The 12,500-nt window shown below is 43.1% G+C and overlaps 2 protein-coding genes across 2 annotated transcripts in view; both read right to left on the reverse strand.

Annotated features, from left to right (window-relative positions):
- stag2a (stromal antigen 2a) overlaps positions 1-3,091 on the reverse strand; it is a 14,904-nt gene extending 11,813 nt beyond the window's left edge. The window contains exons 1-8 of the mRNA XM_035527270.1: positions 2,888-3,091; positions 1,821-1,955; positions 1,432-1,510; positions 1,162-1,302; positions 850-946; positions 667-743; positions 296-500; positions 1-101 (exon numbers count right to left, since the gene is read on the reverse strand). The exon at positions 1-101 is cut by the window's left edge and continues 51 nt beyond it. Coding sequence (XP_035383163.1) covers positions 1-101; positions 296-500; positions 667-743; positions 850-946; positions 1,162-1,302; positions 1,432-1,510; positions 1,821-1,864 — 744 coding nt within the window. The 5' untranslated portion in view covers positions 1,865-1,955; positions 2,888-3,091. The remainder of the gene's footprint in view (positions 102-295; positions 501-666; positions 744-849; positions 947-1,161; positions 1,303-1,431; positions 1,511-1,820; positions 1,956-2,887) is intronic.
- A 3,321-nt stretch (positions 3,092-6,412) lies between these two features.
- The window catches only part of acsl4b (acyl-CoA synthetase long chain family member 4b), a 14,766-nt gene continuing 8,678 nt past the window's right edge, over positions 6,413-12,500 (reverse strand). Inside the window, exons 10-15 of the mRNA XM_035527714.1 lie at positions 12,498-12,500; positions 12,151-12,225; positions 8,817-9,011; positions 8,516-8,630; positions 8,264-8,421; positions 6,413-8,083 (exon numbers count right to left, since the gene is read on the reverse strand). The exon at positions 12,498-12,500 is cut by the window's right edge and continues 167 nt beyond it. Of these exons, the coding sequence (XP_035383607.1) occupies positions 7,926-8,083; positions 8,264-8,421; positions 8,516-8,630; positions 8,817-9,011; positions 12,151-12,225; positions 12,498-12,500 (704 nt within the window). The 3' untranslated portion in view covers positions 6,413-7,925. The remainder of the gene's footprint in view (positions 8,084-8,263; positions 8,422-8,515; positions 8,631-8,816; positions 9,012-12,150; positions 12,226-12,497) is intronic.

The raw sequence follows: 12,500 nt of genomic DNA on the forward strand, positions 1-12,500 counted from the left end.
AAGACTCTTGCTGCGCTCGGCTTCGTACTGTCTCTGTGTGTTATCCATGTTAATGCTCAGGTTCAGAGCCACGTTCACCAGAGCTGTCATCAGCTTCATCGCTAACACACACATGCATACACACAAGGATACACACAGCCACAAATGATCCCGTGTTGGACTGCTGTGCTGACCTCTGCTCTGCCTGTGCACTGCAGTGAGGTCATTAGTCTTAAAGACACTGATGTCACCAACATCCCCTCGGTGAGGTGTGGGAGCGAGGGAGCTCAGCGATTCAAGGTTAAAGGTGGCTGACCTGCGAGAGTGCTGGTGTGTCGGAAGGCTCGGACCTGCGAGTCAGAGAGGCCCGTGAGGAGGGAGATGACCGTGTCCATCATGTACTCGTCATAGATGATGCTGTACTGGCACTGACGCACCAGAACCACGATAAACTCACAGAACCCCCACTTAAACTTCTTCCACACGGGTCCCGACATCGTTAGAGGGTAATCACCGCTGTCCTACACACACAAACAGGAAACAAAAGAACAAATTTCAGCCTCAATTATTTCACTACGATTCAAAAATCAAGTAATATCAATCTCACACACACAGTGCCGAGCACCTTCAAACATCTGAGTACTATACACAGACCTCCCATAAACCACACACACAGTGGAATCTCACCTCATCAAACTCCTCAGTCATTTTTCTAATAATCTCAGAGTTCTGCATGTGTCTGAACATCTCCGAACTCACAGCACCTAAACACACATACAAACACACACTTCTGTAAGAAGGCACCCAAAGGACAGCGTGTATGTAAGTAGTATCTACAGCCAACACAGGTCTGTACAGCCTGGCTCCAACCTTTGCAGCCGGAGCACTGTATGAAGAAGTTAATGAGTTCCAGCAGCGCCATGTCTCGCTCGCTCTTATAGGACTCGATCCAGTCGTCAACTACCGACTGTGGGACGAGGACGAGACACCGAGACATGCAGAAAGAGAACCTACGTTAACTTGGATCGCAACAAACCACAAAGACATTGGTCTTTGACATTATGTATCTTCTTTTAAATCCAAAGGGCAAAATGTACCTTGTGTGTGTGTGCGTGAGACAGACTCTACCTGTGTGCACGTGTCTCAGTGTACCAGTGTACTTGTGTGTGTGCGCATGTGTACCTGTGTGGCACTCTTTCCCAGTTTGACAATCTCAAACAGGCTGAGATTCTCGGTGCCATTCTCCTGATGGTGTCCATTCACTCTGCCCTGTGCACGCACACCTGCACCCTTCACCTTCTCACTTGGAGCCTTCTTCCCCTTCTACACACACACACACACACACACACACACACACTCAGTTGATGTAGGTCATCGCATACCTTAGACTACAGCAACACTTCACCCAGGTGGACAGGGAACACATGAAAGAGATGATTGGCTAATTATTACCTTTCCTTTCCCAGGTTTGGCATTACGGCTCTCTGGATCCTCCAAGTCTGTGTCTGAGGAGAGCTGTGTGTCTGCTTCACTACACACACACACACACACACACACACACACACACACTCCTTAAATAAGCAGGTGAGCACTCTTGTTGAAGTCACGCCTACACACTAACATAGGCACAGTCCAACAGGACACAATGCTCAACCAGATGTCATTAAGCGGGATCTGACCGCAGTGTCCCTTAAATATCTCCCGTTGCACGTGAGCAAACGTGCAACGCCGACTGCAGCGACTGAAGTAGAACACATTCCCGTGCAGTCCGAGCGTGTTAAGTTGGCGTGCTCGGATGGAGAGTGAACCGGCCGCAGAGAGTGTGCGTTTAGTGTACTTACTGAGAGTAATGGAAGTCCGTCTGTAACTCCTGAGCAGCTATCATTTCTTCAACATCTTCCGGTTCCTCGCGTGTATGTAAGAACGTCCCCGCCGCACGAGGACCGCTGGACGCAACCGGGGCCCGCGACGCCGCTCTGCGCACACAGCACGAGTTTGTAACCACTGGGCAAGACATCCAGAGCGCGCGCGCGCGGCGGCGGCGGCTCGAGACATGTAAACAGTGTGAAATAAACCGAACCGGCGCGCCGAGGAAACGTTTCGCAGCGTCACTACACCGCTTAAAACGCGCGGGACGACCGGCAGCGGAAAGGACGGGGCGTCGCTTCTGCGTGCCCCCGCTGCCCCTTCTAACTGCGTTTTAAACGCATTTCCCTCCGTTTCCAGGCCTGCTGTGGCCAGCTTCCTGTCGAGCCGTGTGAGAGTAGCGGTAACAGGACGCAACTAGCGGAGTCGGCTCGTTATTACTGCATTTACCACAGAAGTCTAAACACTCACTTAGTCCTAACGCGTACACACGTCGTCGCTGGACACGCCGCGTGTGAAACGTTATTTTACGTATTATAACACCTCACAAAAGTCGGCCAGTGTGCGAGAAGTCTCTTCCGTAAACACACAGTTAAGATAAGCTAACGTTAGCACGGCCGTCGTCCATCTTAGCCGCCACTTTATACGGCAGCAACGACCATTGACTCGCCCTCAAAAAACACTAGCTAGCCACGTTCACGGATTGTAATCCGAGCTAGATGATAAAATACGCGGTTGTCATGATCGTAATGTACGTTAAGTTCAGTTTTTTAAACAGTAACGAAGCATGCGCGAGCAGGACAGCCAACTAGCCACCGTTAGCTTGGCACCGAGTGTCCGTGCTAGCTAGCTAACAAGGTAAAGTTAACCACCTAGCCAGCCAGCTAGCAGCTAACATCGCTAACCAAAACTTTCGTCTTTGCCCTCGTAAAACCCCCCGGCACGGCGGACTAACGCAGCACCGCTGGGCATTTCACTTAAATAAATAAATACTCGCAGCGCAGCCTAGTCGGGACTGTGTATCCGCCATTTTACAACTTACCTCGATGTTAAGATCTAAAACGGCACTCGGTCATAAATATCCCGGCGACAGCTGAGAGCTGGGCGGCTGCCGTGTTTTAGCAGACGGACCATATGAAGTAGATCGACGGCATTTGAGAGAGCCACAAATTGACGGTGTTTAGTTGCTAAAGTAGCCCCGTGAGCGCTCTTTCCGCCGCTCGTACTGCGCCGTGTGTTGTTTGGGCAGCAGGACAGACTCTCAGTCTCGACACGCCGCCCGCCGGCCAGTCTGAGTATTACGCCCAAGAAACTATTTAGTTATAAAACACGAGGCTATCCTGTTGCGGCAACATACTACTGTCAGATAGCTGTTTAAGATATACGATTATTTAAAGGTATTGTTTTCAGTTATAATGCAAGGGCATAATCTATATGCAACACACAATGTTGCCATTCTGGTAAGAGCTCAATCACACACCCATTCCTCACAGCACTGTATTGACTTCTACAAGTAACAAAACAATCTATATATTTAAATGCATGGCTATAGTTTAACTTCCTACCACATTCAGAGATTCATTCTGTTAGCTCTCTTCTTTGGTACTGGTCATTTGTGAGAAGAGAAACGGTGCAGGTGAGAGAGGGAATCAATTTACAGACTTTGTGCTTGCATTCTCAGAGGTCATGTCATTGTCACTGAGCGAACACTGCTAGAGAACATACTCTGAGGAGGGGACCACAAATGGACCGTGTCAATATGTTTCTGTTTCAGTCTCCAGATGAAGCTGATCTATCAGGGTCAGGAAAGCCCTGCCCTCTGACCCTGTGTCAGTATTGTTCTAATTCAGTCTCCAGGGCTAAGCAGCATTAAAGAGCTTTTGTAAGGGGGAATCCTTTAGCATTTGAGTGTTTAGTACCCCTGAAGCTCACCTGGCAGTGCAGCTAAACACCAGGTGCTATCAATACCAAGGTCAAGGGTTCAACTCCAAGGGCACCCACATGCTGTCATGTAAACAAATATCTAAGTTAGTTGGGTTGTTCAGACTAGAAGATGTGGGAATGTAGACTGGTGGGAGGAGTCACAGACTGTGTGGGAGGGGCATCATCTTTCTGACATATTTGAGGGGGCAACATTTTGGACATAACTATTTGTCCTAGGACAGAATATTAAATGTGTTTGGTGTCTTCATATTGATTGTGTTTCAATATGAAGGACAGAATATTAAATGTGTTTGGTGTCTTCATATTGATTGTGTTTCAATATGAAGGACAGAATATTAAATGTGTTTGGTGTCTTCATATTGATTGTGTTTCAGGTTGATTTAATTAGCATTAGCTACAAAATTAGGTTAACCATTATTAGGGAGAAAAGCTACGTTTGTTAAATCTGTGAACCACAATTGTTCAAAAATGTTAATCAGAATGTTTTGTTTCCATTTTGTGTTTTGTCCTTTGCAGAGATGACTAAGATGAAATCCACCCAGAGAAATTCTGGATAAGTGGGAATAGCAGTCAGTTCTGACAACTGTGTCACAAAGATAAAACATTTCAGAACTTCTGATCTGCATGCTGTCTTCATGAAGTAAAAAAAAAATCAACTGAATTTGCATTTCTCATTTTCAATAGATGTACTGGCATTTCCATAAATAAATGCAGCAGAATTAGTATTTAACAAATACATTCAGGTGAATTTGAACCTCCAGATGCTGCTAAAACAGCTCTGACCCATGAGGCATGGACTCCACTAGACCTCTGAAGGCCTCCTGTGGTATCTGGCACCAAGACGTTAGCAGCAGATCCTTAAGTAAACAGCAAGGCGGGGCCTCCATGGACAGGACATGTTCATACAGCACCTCCCACAGACACTCGAATCTGGAGGCCAAGTCAACACTTTGACTCTTCACACCATTCCTGAAGGAAAACTGCAGTGAGGCAGGGAGCATGTTGGTGCTGAAAGAGACCACAGCCATAACAGAATACCCTGCTGTGAAGTTGTAGCTTCTTCTCCAGCCATGAGTGCATTTACCTACACTACATAATCCCATAATTGCAAGAACGCAAATTTTGTCAGTAGACAAATGAACGCATTTATATGCACTTCAGTAATCATATGATGGATAAACTCTGAGTCTACATGGGTGTGTCAGTACTTTGATTAACTCAAGTAACTTAAAACTTTCTGTCCCGGCTTTTTTTTTAAAGCATGGAGCGATGTTACTGGCTAATATGGGCCTGCGTTTGTATGGATTCATGTGCATAGTTCTGCACTTCTTTGAGTTTTCTTTCTTCTGCTGTAGAGATGCAAGTGAGCTTTTGTAGTTCTGTGGTTGCCATTTCATGGCTGTTGTTAAAAATTATGCTTGCACTTTCCACTACAGCTTTGTCTGGGTGCGTTTTCACACATGCACTGTCTGAGAGATCCAAAAGAAATCAGGGTATGTGGATACATACAGTAAGAAACCAGATTAATGATCTGAAATCAACCTCTCTTTATCAGATTTCAAGGAATCCAGTTATAGATGATATAAGACATCGGAGTATGCTGTTTACATGAACACTTGAATGAACAGATGACTGCAGAAATCTGATAAAGATCGGATTATTGAGTGCATGTCAATGTTTAGGTAGGTTTTGCATGTCAATGTGACACCCGGATGAATGCCAGGACCCAGCAGAACACTGACCAGAGCATCACATTGCCTCCAACGGCTTGCCTTCTTCTCATAGTACAAGCCGCACACACACACACACCTGAACATCCACATGTTATAAAAGAAAACACCAGATCAGACTACCTTCTTCTACAGCTCCACCGTCCAGTTCTGATATTCATGTTCCATTTGTGGGTGCTATCAGCAGTAGACTTTGGTCAGCAAGGGCACTCTGACCAGTCTATAGCCACACAGCTCCATAATCAGCAAGCTGTGATGCAATGTGTGTTCTTACAGCTTTCCAACATAGTCAGCTTGAACTTCTCCAACAGTTTGTACTACTGTAGCTCTCCTGTGGGATCAGACCAGATGGCTCATCACTGCCCACGGTGAGCCTTGAGTGTCCAGGACCCTGTGACAGGTTCACCGTTTTAGGAGATGCGCTAACCCAGTCATTTAGCCATGAAAATTTGGCAAAGTTGCTCAGATATGTACATGTTCCCACTTGCTGCCTTACATATCCCAGCCCTTAACAAATGCCACTTTAACGAGATCATCAATTATTCACTTCACCTGTCAGTGGTTTTAATGATGGTGTATGCAATGTGTCAAATTTTAATATTTACATATATGTCAATTTATATTTGTATATTGGAAAGTCTACCCTGGACATGCTGTTTGTTTGCATGCTTGTTTGTTTGTGTGCTTGTTTGTTTGCATGCTTGCCTGTTTGGAGGGCAGTGTAGTATATACAGCACCCAAACCTAAAATACATACTAAACATATATTTTGATATACCGTCACTGACCGACTACGGCGAAAATAGGAGGCCTAAGAAGACAGTGGAGAAGACGGCTGGATGAATGTTAAGTGAGATTTGATTTTAAGAAATTAAGACACACTTAAACCATTCCTGAAGCCTTTAACGTTGTACATTTATACATATATCTGTAGGCTTGGCTCACTTATCAACATGATTTATGTATGTGTTAAAAAAAAGATGAAACAAAACGAAATTTGTGTAAAATAAAACCCTTTCATGCTACACAAATGAAGCAGACCTGGCAAATGACAGATGAAAACATCCGTTATTCTTCCATCATGACTAACATGGTCAACAACACTAACGCTACTGATGGAAAACCTATAACAATGAAATGCTTTATCGGCTGTTAAAAAACATAGTTTACCTTCACCTTTACCAAAACATTGTTTACATTTACGTTTGGGACCGGCTACATGCACACACGTTCACCACAAAAGCAGAGCAATCTTCACATCACACACAAGCAGCGAATAGTTTTCTAAAGATAATTGAACATGTACAGAAGCAGCTTTGTTATCAGACTGCATCCTTCACAGTGTCAGACTCAGTATCACCTGTACGCTCACAACAGCGCTAGCTTAGCACTGTCAATGATGTGAGCACTGACTTTGGCACTAACATTAGCACTAACATTAGCACTGACTTTAGCACTGATTTTAGCACTAACATTAGCACTGACTTTAGCACTAACGTTTACACTCTTACTCTATTGTCTAGGTGGAAGCTTGTAAAATGTAACATTTCCATCTGGAACTTTCTGTCTAGTTCATGTAATTTTCTTATAGTCCCAAATTACAATGAAAAACACAAAACACATTGTTTGTGCCTTTCACTGTACAATGTTATTTTATTTATTTATTTGTTTGTTTGTTTATTTATTTTTATTTTTTTGTGAGATGGTGAGAGGTTGTAGTAGCTTCAGTTAAACGTGTCCCGTCTTTCATGTGAGAGGATAGGTGATTAGTATTTCTCACGTTTTTGCTCTCTCACACTTTCCACCACGTCTGAATCAACCCACTAACCCCACAGGTCGGGGTATACACTCAGGTCGGGGTATACATTCTGTGCAGGGTTGCATCTTACTTTCACTATGACATACACACTCACATTACATTTGTTTAAAGACGTGAAATATGCAGAAAATGTGTTTTTCCTTTAAGGATGTCATTACAGATTTATATACAGTTATAAACTTTTTAAAAATATACAATTTAGTAAAAAATATATATATACATATCAAAACGTTTTGATTGTTGCTAACTGTGAGGTTGCTAGTTCAGGTTCAGGAGGTAAAATAACTCCCCAGCATATTCAGATCCAACGTTCTGGGTGTGCTAATTTGCTCGAGACAGCAGAGAGACTTGATTAGCGAAACCAGCGGGGCGAAACATGCAGGACATTTGCAACCCGAAGCGTATCATTTTCAAGGCAACCTGCCTTGATTCTTTCCAGGTGATATGTTGTAATAACATTTTGTTGCCAGTAGGGGGCCCTTTTGCCTGCTGAAACAAGATCATTTATAAGCGTGTGTCTGCATTGTGTGTGTGTGTGTGTGTGTGTGTGTGTGTGTGTGTGTGTGTGTGTGTGTGTGTGTGTGTGTGTTATTTGGCCCCGTACATCCTTTCAATATCACGTATGTAGTGTCTCTGTAATTCTTTCCTCTTCAGTTTGAAGGCATCTGTAACCAAGCCAGTTTCAGGTGTCCACACCTCTGAGCTAAGACACACCTTCAGTGGGACCTCAAACCTCTGAAGTTTATCTACACACACACACACACACACACACACACACACACACACACACACACACACACAATAAAACGATAAGAACACAATACTTTTTCCTTTCTTTATTTTTACCCAAAATGCTAAATGTCAAAATATTTTCCAGAAGTTATAGTGTGTGCATGTGCATCTGTGTAAAAGGATGCAGTGCTTACCGGTTGTTGCAATCTCTTTAATGGACTTTAGGACTTCCTGTTCCAGTACAGCATGATTACAAAGCTCCTCCCACTTGCCATCAATCCCATTTCTATTGGCCAGTTCAGTTAGCTGCTTTTGATTGGGTACTACAAAGCCAATAATATAGCTCTGATTGCTGATTGGACAGATAATGAAAGAGTCCCCATCATTGAAACTGATATTTACTGATACATAAATGATGGTTGTTCATTTTAGTGGTGAGTAGGTACCTGCTAGCATAGGCACAGATGTTGTCGATCAGTGGACTTTTCTTCAAAGCAGCCTCCACTTTCCCCAGTGATACATACTCACCTGCCTGCAGTTTTACCAGATCCTTCTTACGGTCTGATAGAGAGAAGAGAGACGGGGGTGATGAATGATTTTAATAATTTTAAATATTTAATAATATTTAATCACTTAATCAAAAGTCCTCAGTGGTACAGGATTACATAATTATGTTATCTTGATCTTGAATTATGTTAAATGGAATTATCTTAAATTTATCTGATTGGCTGATGGTGCTTCACTCACCAATTATCTGCAGACAGCCATCCGGATGCACCTCCCCCACATCGCCTGTGCAAAACCAGCGTTGCCCTGCCTCATCTACCCAGAATTCTCCACCCTCCTTTTGATCCTCGCTCCCATAGTAACCCAAAGCAACATTTGGGCCTCCAATCAGAATCTCTCCACGTGGAAGTGGTTTGTCCTGGCTTGTGTATCCCCCTGAGTGAGAGAGGCAGACACAGTTGACACGCATCACCTAACTAACACACAAGACGTTGGATTCATTTCAGTTCAAACGTGTGATCGTGTGATTAAAATTCATAAACAGCTAGTATTACAGCAAATGAGGTTTATTGAATATTCGATCTTTAGCATCTGAAGCGCGCATCGTGAACAATATTACTGACAATAGCCTTAATACATCGGGCCTAACTGAAACATAGTTAGGCAGAAGATAGATCTCTAACAAATTAATAGAAATTATTTTATGAAAGTTTTCAATGACAAAATGGAAAAGATCCAACTAAAATTCAAAGTTCACCAAATTATGTGTGTGGACGAATATCCCACAAGTCCAATGAAAGTCATTTAACCCAGTCCAATTAAATGAACTAATTACCCTGATCAATCCAACTGATTGAACTAATTACTCTGATCAGCTCAACTAAACCGACTAGCTGAATCAATCCTCACTAGAATAAATTCATTCTTTTGCAATAAAGTTCCAAAAGAAGAACATCTCTGAAACCTTGCAGCCAGGAGTCTGACCCTGCCACAGCACTGAAACAACACTAACTAGAGTTGTCAGTGATTTGCTGTTGTCAGAGGCTATACTATAATCCTTGTGCCTCTCAATCTCAGTGCTGCATTTGATACCATAGATCACATGATCCTGATCAACAGGCATGAAAATCTAGTGAGACATAAAGGTCACGTTTTGTCTTGGTTTAAATCGTATCTACCCGACCACTCTCAGTGTGTCTATCTGGATGAGGAATCATCCGATCTTACTGAGATTAAGTATGGTGTGCCTCAAGGGTTAATGCTCAGCCCTCTGCTTTTTCCCCTCTATATGCTTCCGCTTTGTGACATCATATGCAAACATAGCATTAGCTTCAGTTCCTACACTGATGACGCCAAGATTTATGTATCAGCCAAACCACATGACCCCTCCAATCTCAACAAAAGAGAAGAATGGGTAAAAGGAGTTAAATGTTGGATGGCAATCACCTTTACTCTGCTTAATCCAAATAAGACTGGGATCTTGTTACTTGGACCTAAGGCTGGGGAAAATAAGATCTTAATCCACTCTTAATCTGGATCTCTGTTTACTTAATCCATTCACAAATGTCATCTTGATTCCGATCTCCCATATAATGAACACGTGCAGTATGTAATGAATGATATTAGCTCTTGAAGATGCTGAGAGGCTCATCCATGCCTTCATAACCTCCACGCTGGAATACCACAGGTATCTTGTGGCTGGCCGTTCCAGTAAGTGACTAAATAACCTCCAACTGGTCCAGAATGCAGTAGCTAGAGTTGTCACTCGAAGCAGGAAAATCCAGCTCATTATTCCAGCTCTCTCTGCACTGGCTGCCAGTTAAATTCTGTATTGACTATAAAATACTCCTTTGGACACACACTGCCTGGCCAAAAAAAAAGGTCACCACCTGGATTTAACTGAGCAAATAGGTAAGAACCTCCCATTGGATAATTACTGCATGCGTGATTATGTTTCAGCTGGCAACAAGTTATCTAACCCTAGCTGATGCAGTGAGTAGCTTCTCATTTGTTAAACAACCATGTCGAAAGACACATCCTGTGGTTGTGGAAAAGATGATAATCTGTTTCAGAAGCGTCAAATTACTGGCATGCATCAAGCAGAGAAACAGCTAAGGAGATTGCTGAAACTACTAAAATTGGGTTAAGAACTGTCCAACGCATTATTAAAAAGTGGAATGAGAGTGGGGAAACATCATCTTCGAGGAAGGAATGTGGTCAGAAAACAAATCTTGAATGATCGTGATCGGCGATCACTTAAAAGTGTGGTGAAATCAAATCGTAGAAAAATAACAATGGAACTCAGGGATGTGTTTAATAGTGAAGGTAAGAGCATTTCCAATGCGAAGGGAACTCAAAGGATTGGGACTAAACAGCTGTGTAGCTGGCACAGACATATTCCAAGATGACAATGCCAGGATTCATCGGGCTCAAATTGTGAAAGAGTGGTTCAGGGAGCATGAGACATCATTTTCACACATGGATTGGCCACCACAGATTCCAGACCTGAACTCCATTGAGAATATTTGGGATGTGCTGGAGAATACTTTGCGCAGTGGTCCAAATCTCCCATTATCAACACAAGATCTTGGGGAAAAAATTAATCCAACTCTGGACAGAAATAAATGTTGTGACAAACAATGCCACAGTTAATGCGTGCTGTAATCAAAGCTAAAGGCGGTCCAACGAAATATTAGAGTGTGTGACCTTTTTTTTGGCCAGGCAGTGTATAAGGCTCTGAAATGGCTGGTCTCTCTGTATCTCAAAGAACTTACTGATTCCTGTAACCCTGCACACCACTTACTTCACTTATAGGGTGCCAGCTTGCTGACTGTTCCTCAAATATATAATATATTTACTAATATACATCCTTCCTCTTTCTACCTATCTTTCTTTTCTCTCATGCTACTGCATGCCTGACGAAGGAAACCCTTACATTTATGGTTACGGCATTTAGCTGACGCTTTTATCCAAAGCAGCTTACAATGCTGATTGAACCCAACTTGAGCAACTGAGGGTTAAGGGCCTTGCTCAAGAGCCCAACAGTGGCAACCTCGCATTAGTGGGGCCTGAACTGGCAGCTTTCTGATTACAAGTCAAGTACCTTAAGCACTTAGCTACCACTGTCTTCACTGTCCTTGACCTGAGCTGGTCTTCCACCAGACCTGACCCTGGACTCTGACACACTATCGCCATGTCACACTTTAGAAATATAGACTAAAATGTCAATTCAATCACCCCACTTTCTGGGATTATTATTCCTATTTCAAATTTTTTGTTCATTTCATGTCATTATGCTGGTGCTGACTAGAGCAGGAAAGGTTCCCCTTTTTGAGTCTTGGTTCCTCTTGAGGTTTCTTCCTCTCAGGCTTAGAGACTTTTCCTCACCACTGAAGCTGCTATCTTTTCCTTTGCTCTAGTCTGTCTTGCTCTATTGGGGATTGGACCCAGACAAATGTAAAGCTGCTTTGTGACAACAGATGTTATAAAATCGCTATATAATAAACTTGCTTGCTACAGTGATACACAAACAGAACTACAATAATACACAAAGTTTTTTTTGTTTATGTCTCACCTTCAGGCCAGTCTCGTAGTATTATCTCAGAACAGATAAGAGGAGCACCTACACGTCCTGTAGTATAATCAGAAACTACACACACACACACACACACACACACACACACACACACACACACACAGAGTAGGCCTGTCATGTTGGAGCAGGAATGTAAAAAATACTTGCATTCCAGACATTGTACGTAAGAGCACTGCATGCGTGTATATGTGTGTGCACATGTGAGTGTGTTTGTTTGTGTCTGTGAGTGAGTGTTTGTGCGTATGAGTGTGCATCTGTATGCATGTGTGTGTGAGTTTGTGTGCGTGTGTGTGCTCGTGTGTGTGTGTGTGTGTGTGTGTACTTACAGT

The sequence above is a fragment of the Electrophorus electricus genome, chromosome 6, assembly GCF_013358815.1.
Source record: "Electrophorus electricus isolate fEleEle1 chromosome 6, fEleEle1.pri, whole genome shotgun sequence".
In the NCBI taxonomy this organism is placed as follows: Eukaryota; Metazoa; Chordata; class Actinopteri; order Gymnotiformes; family Gymnotidae; genus Electrophorus; species Electrophorus electricus.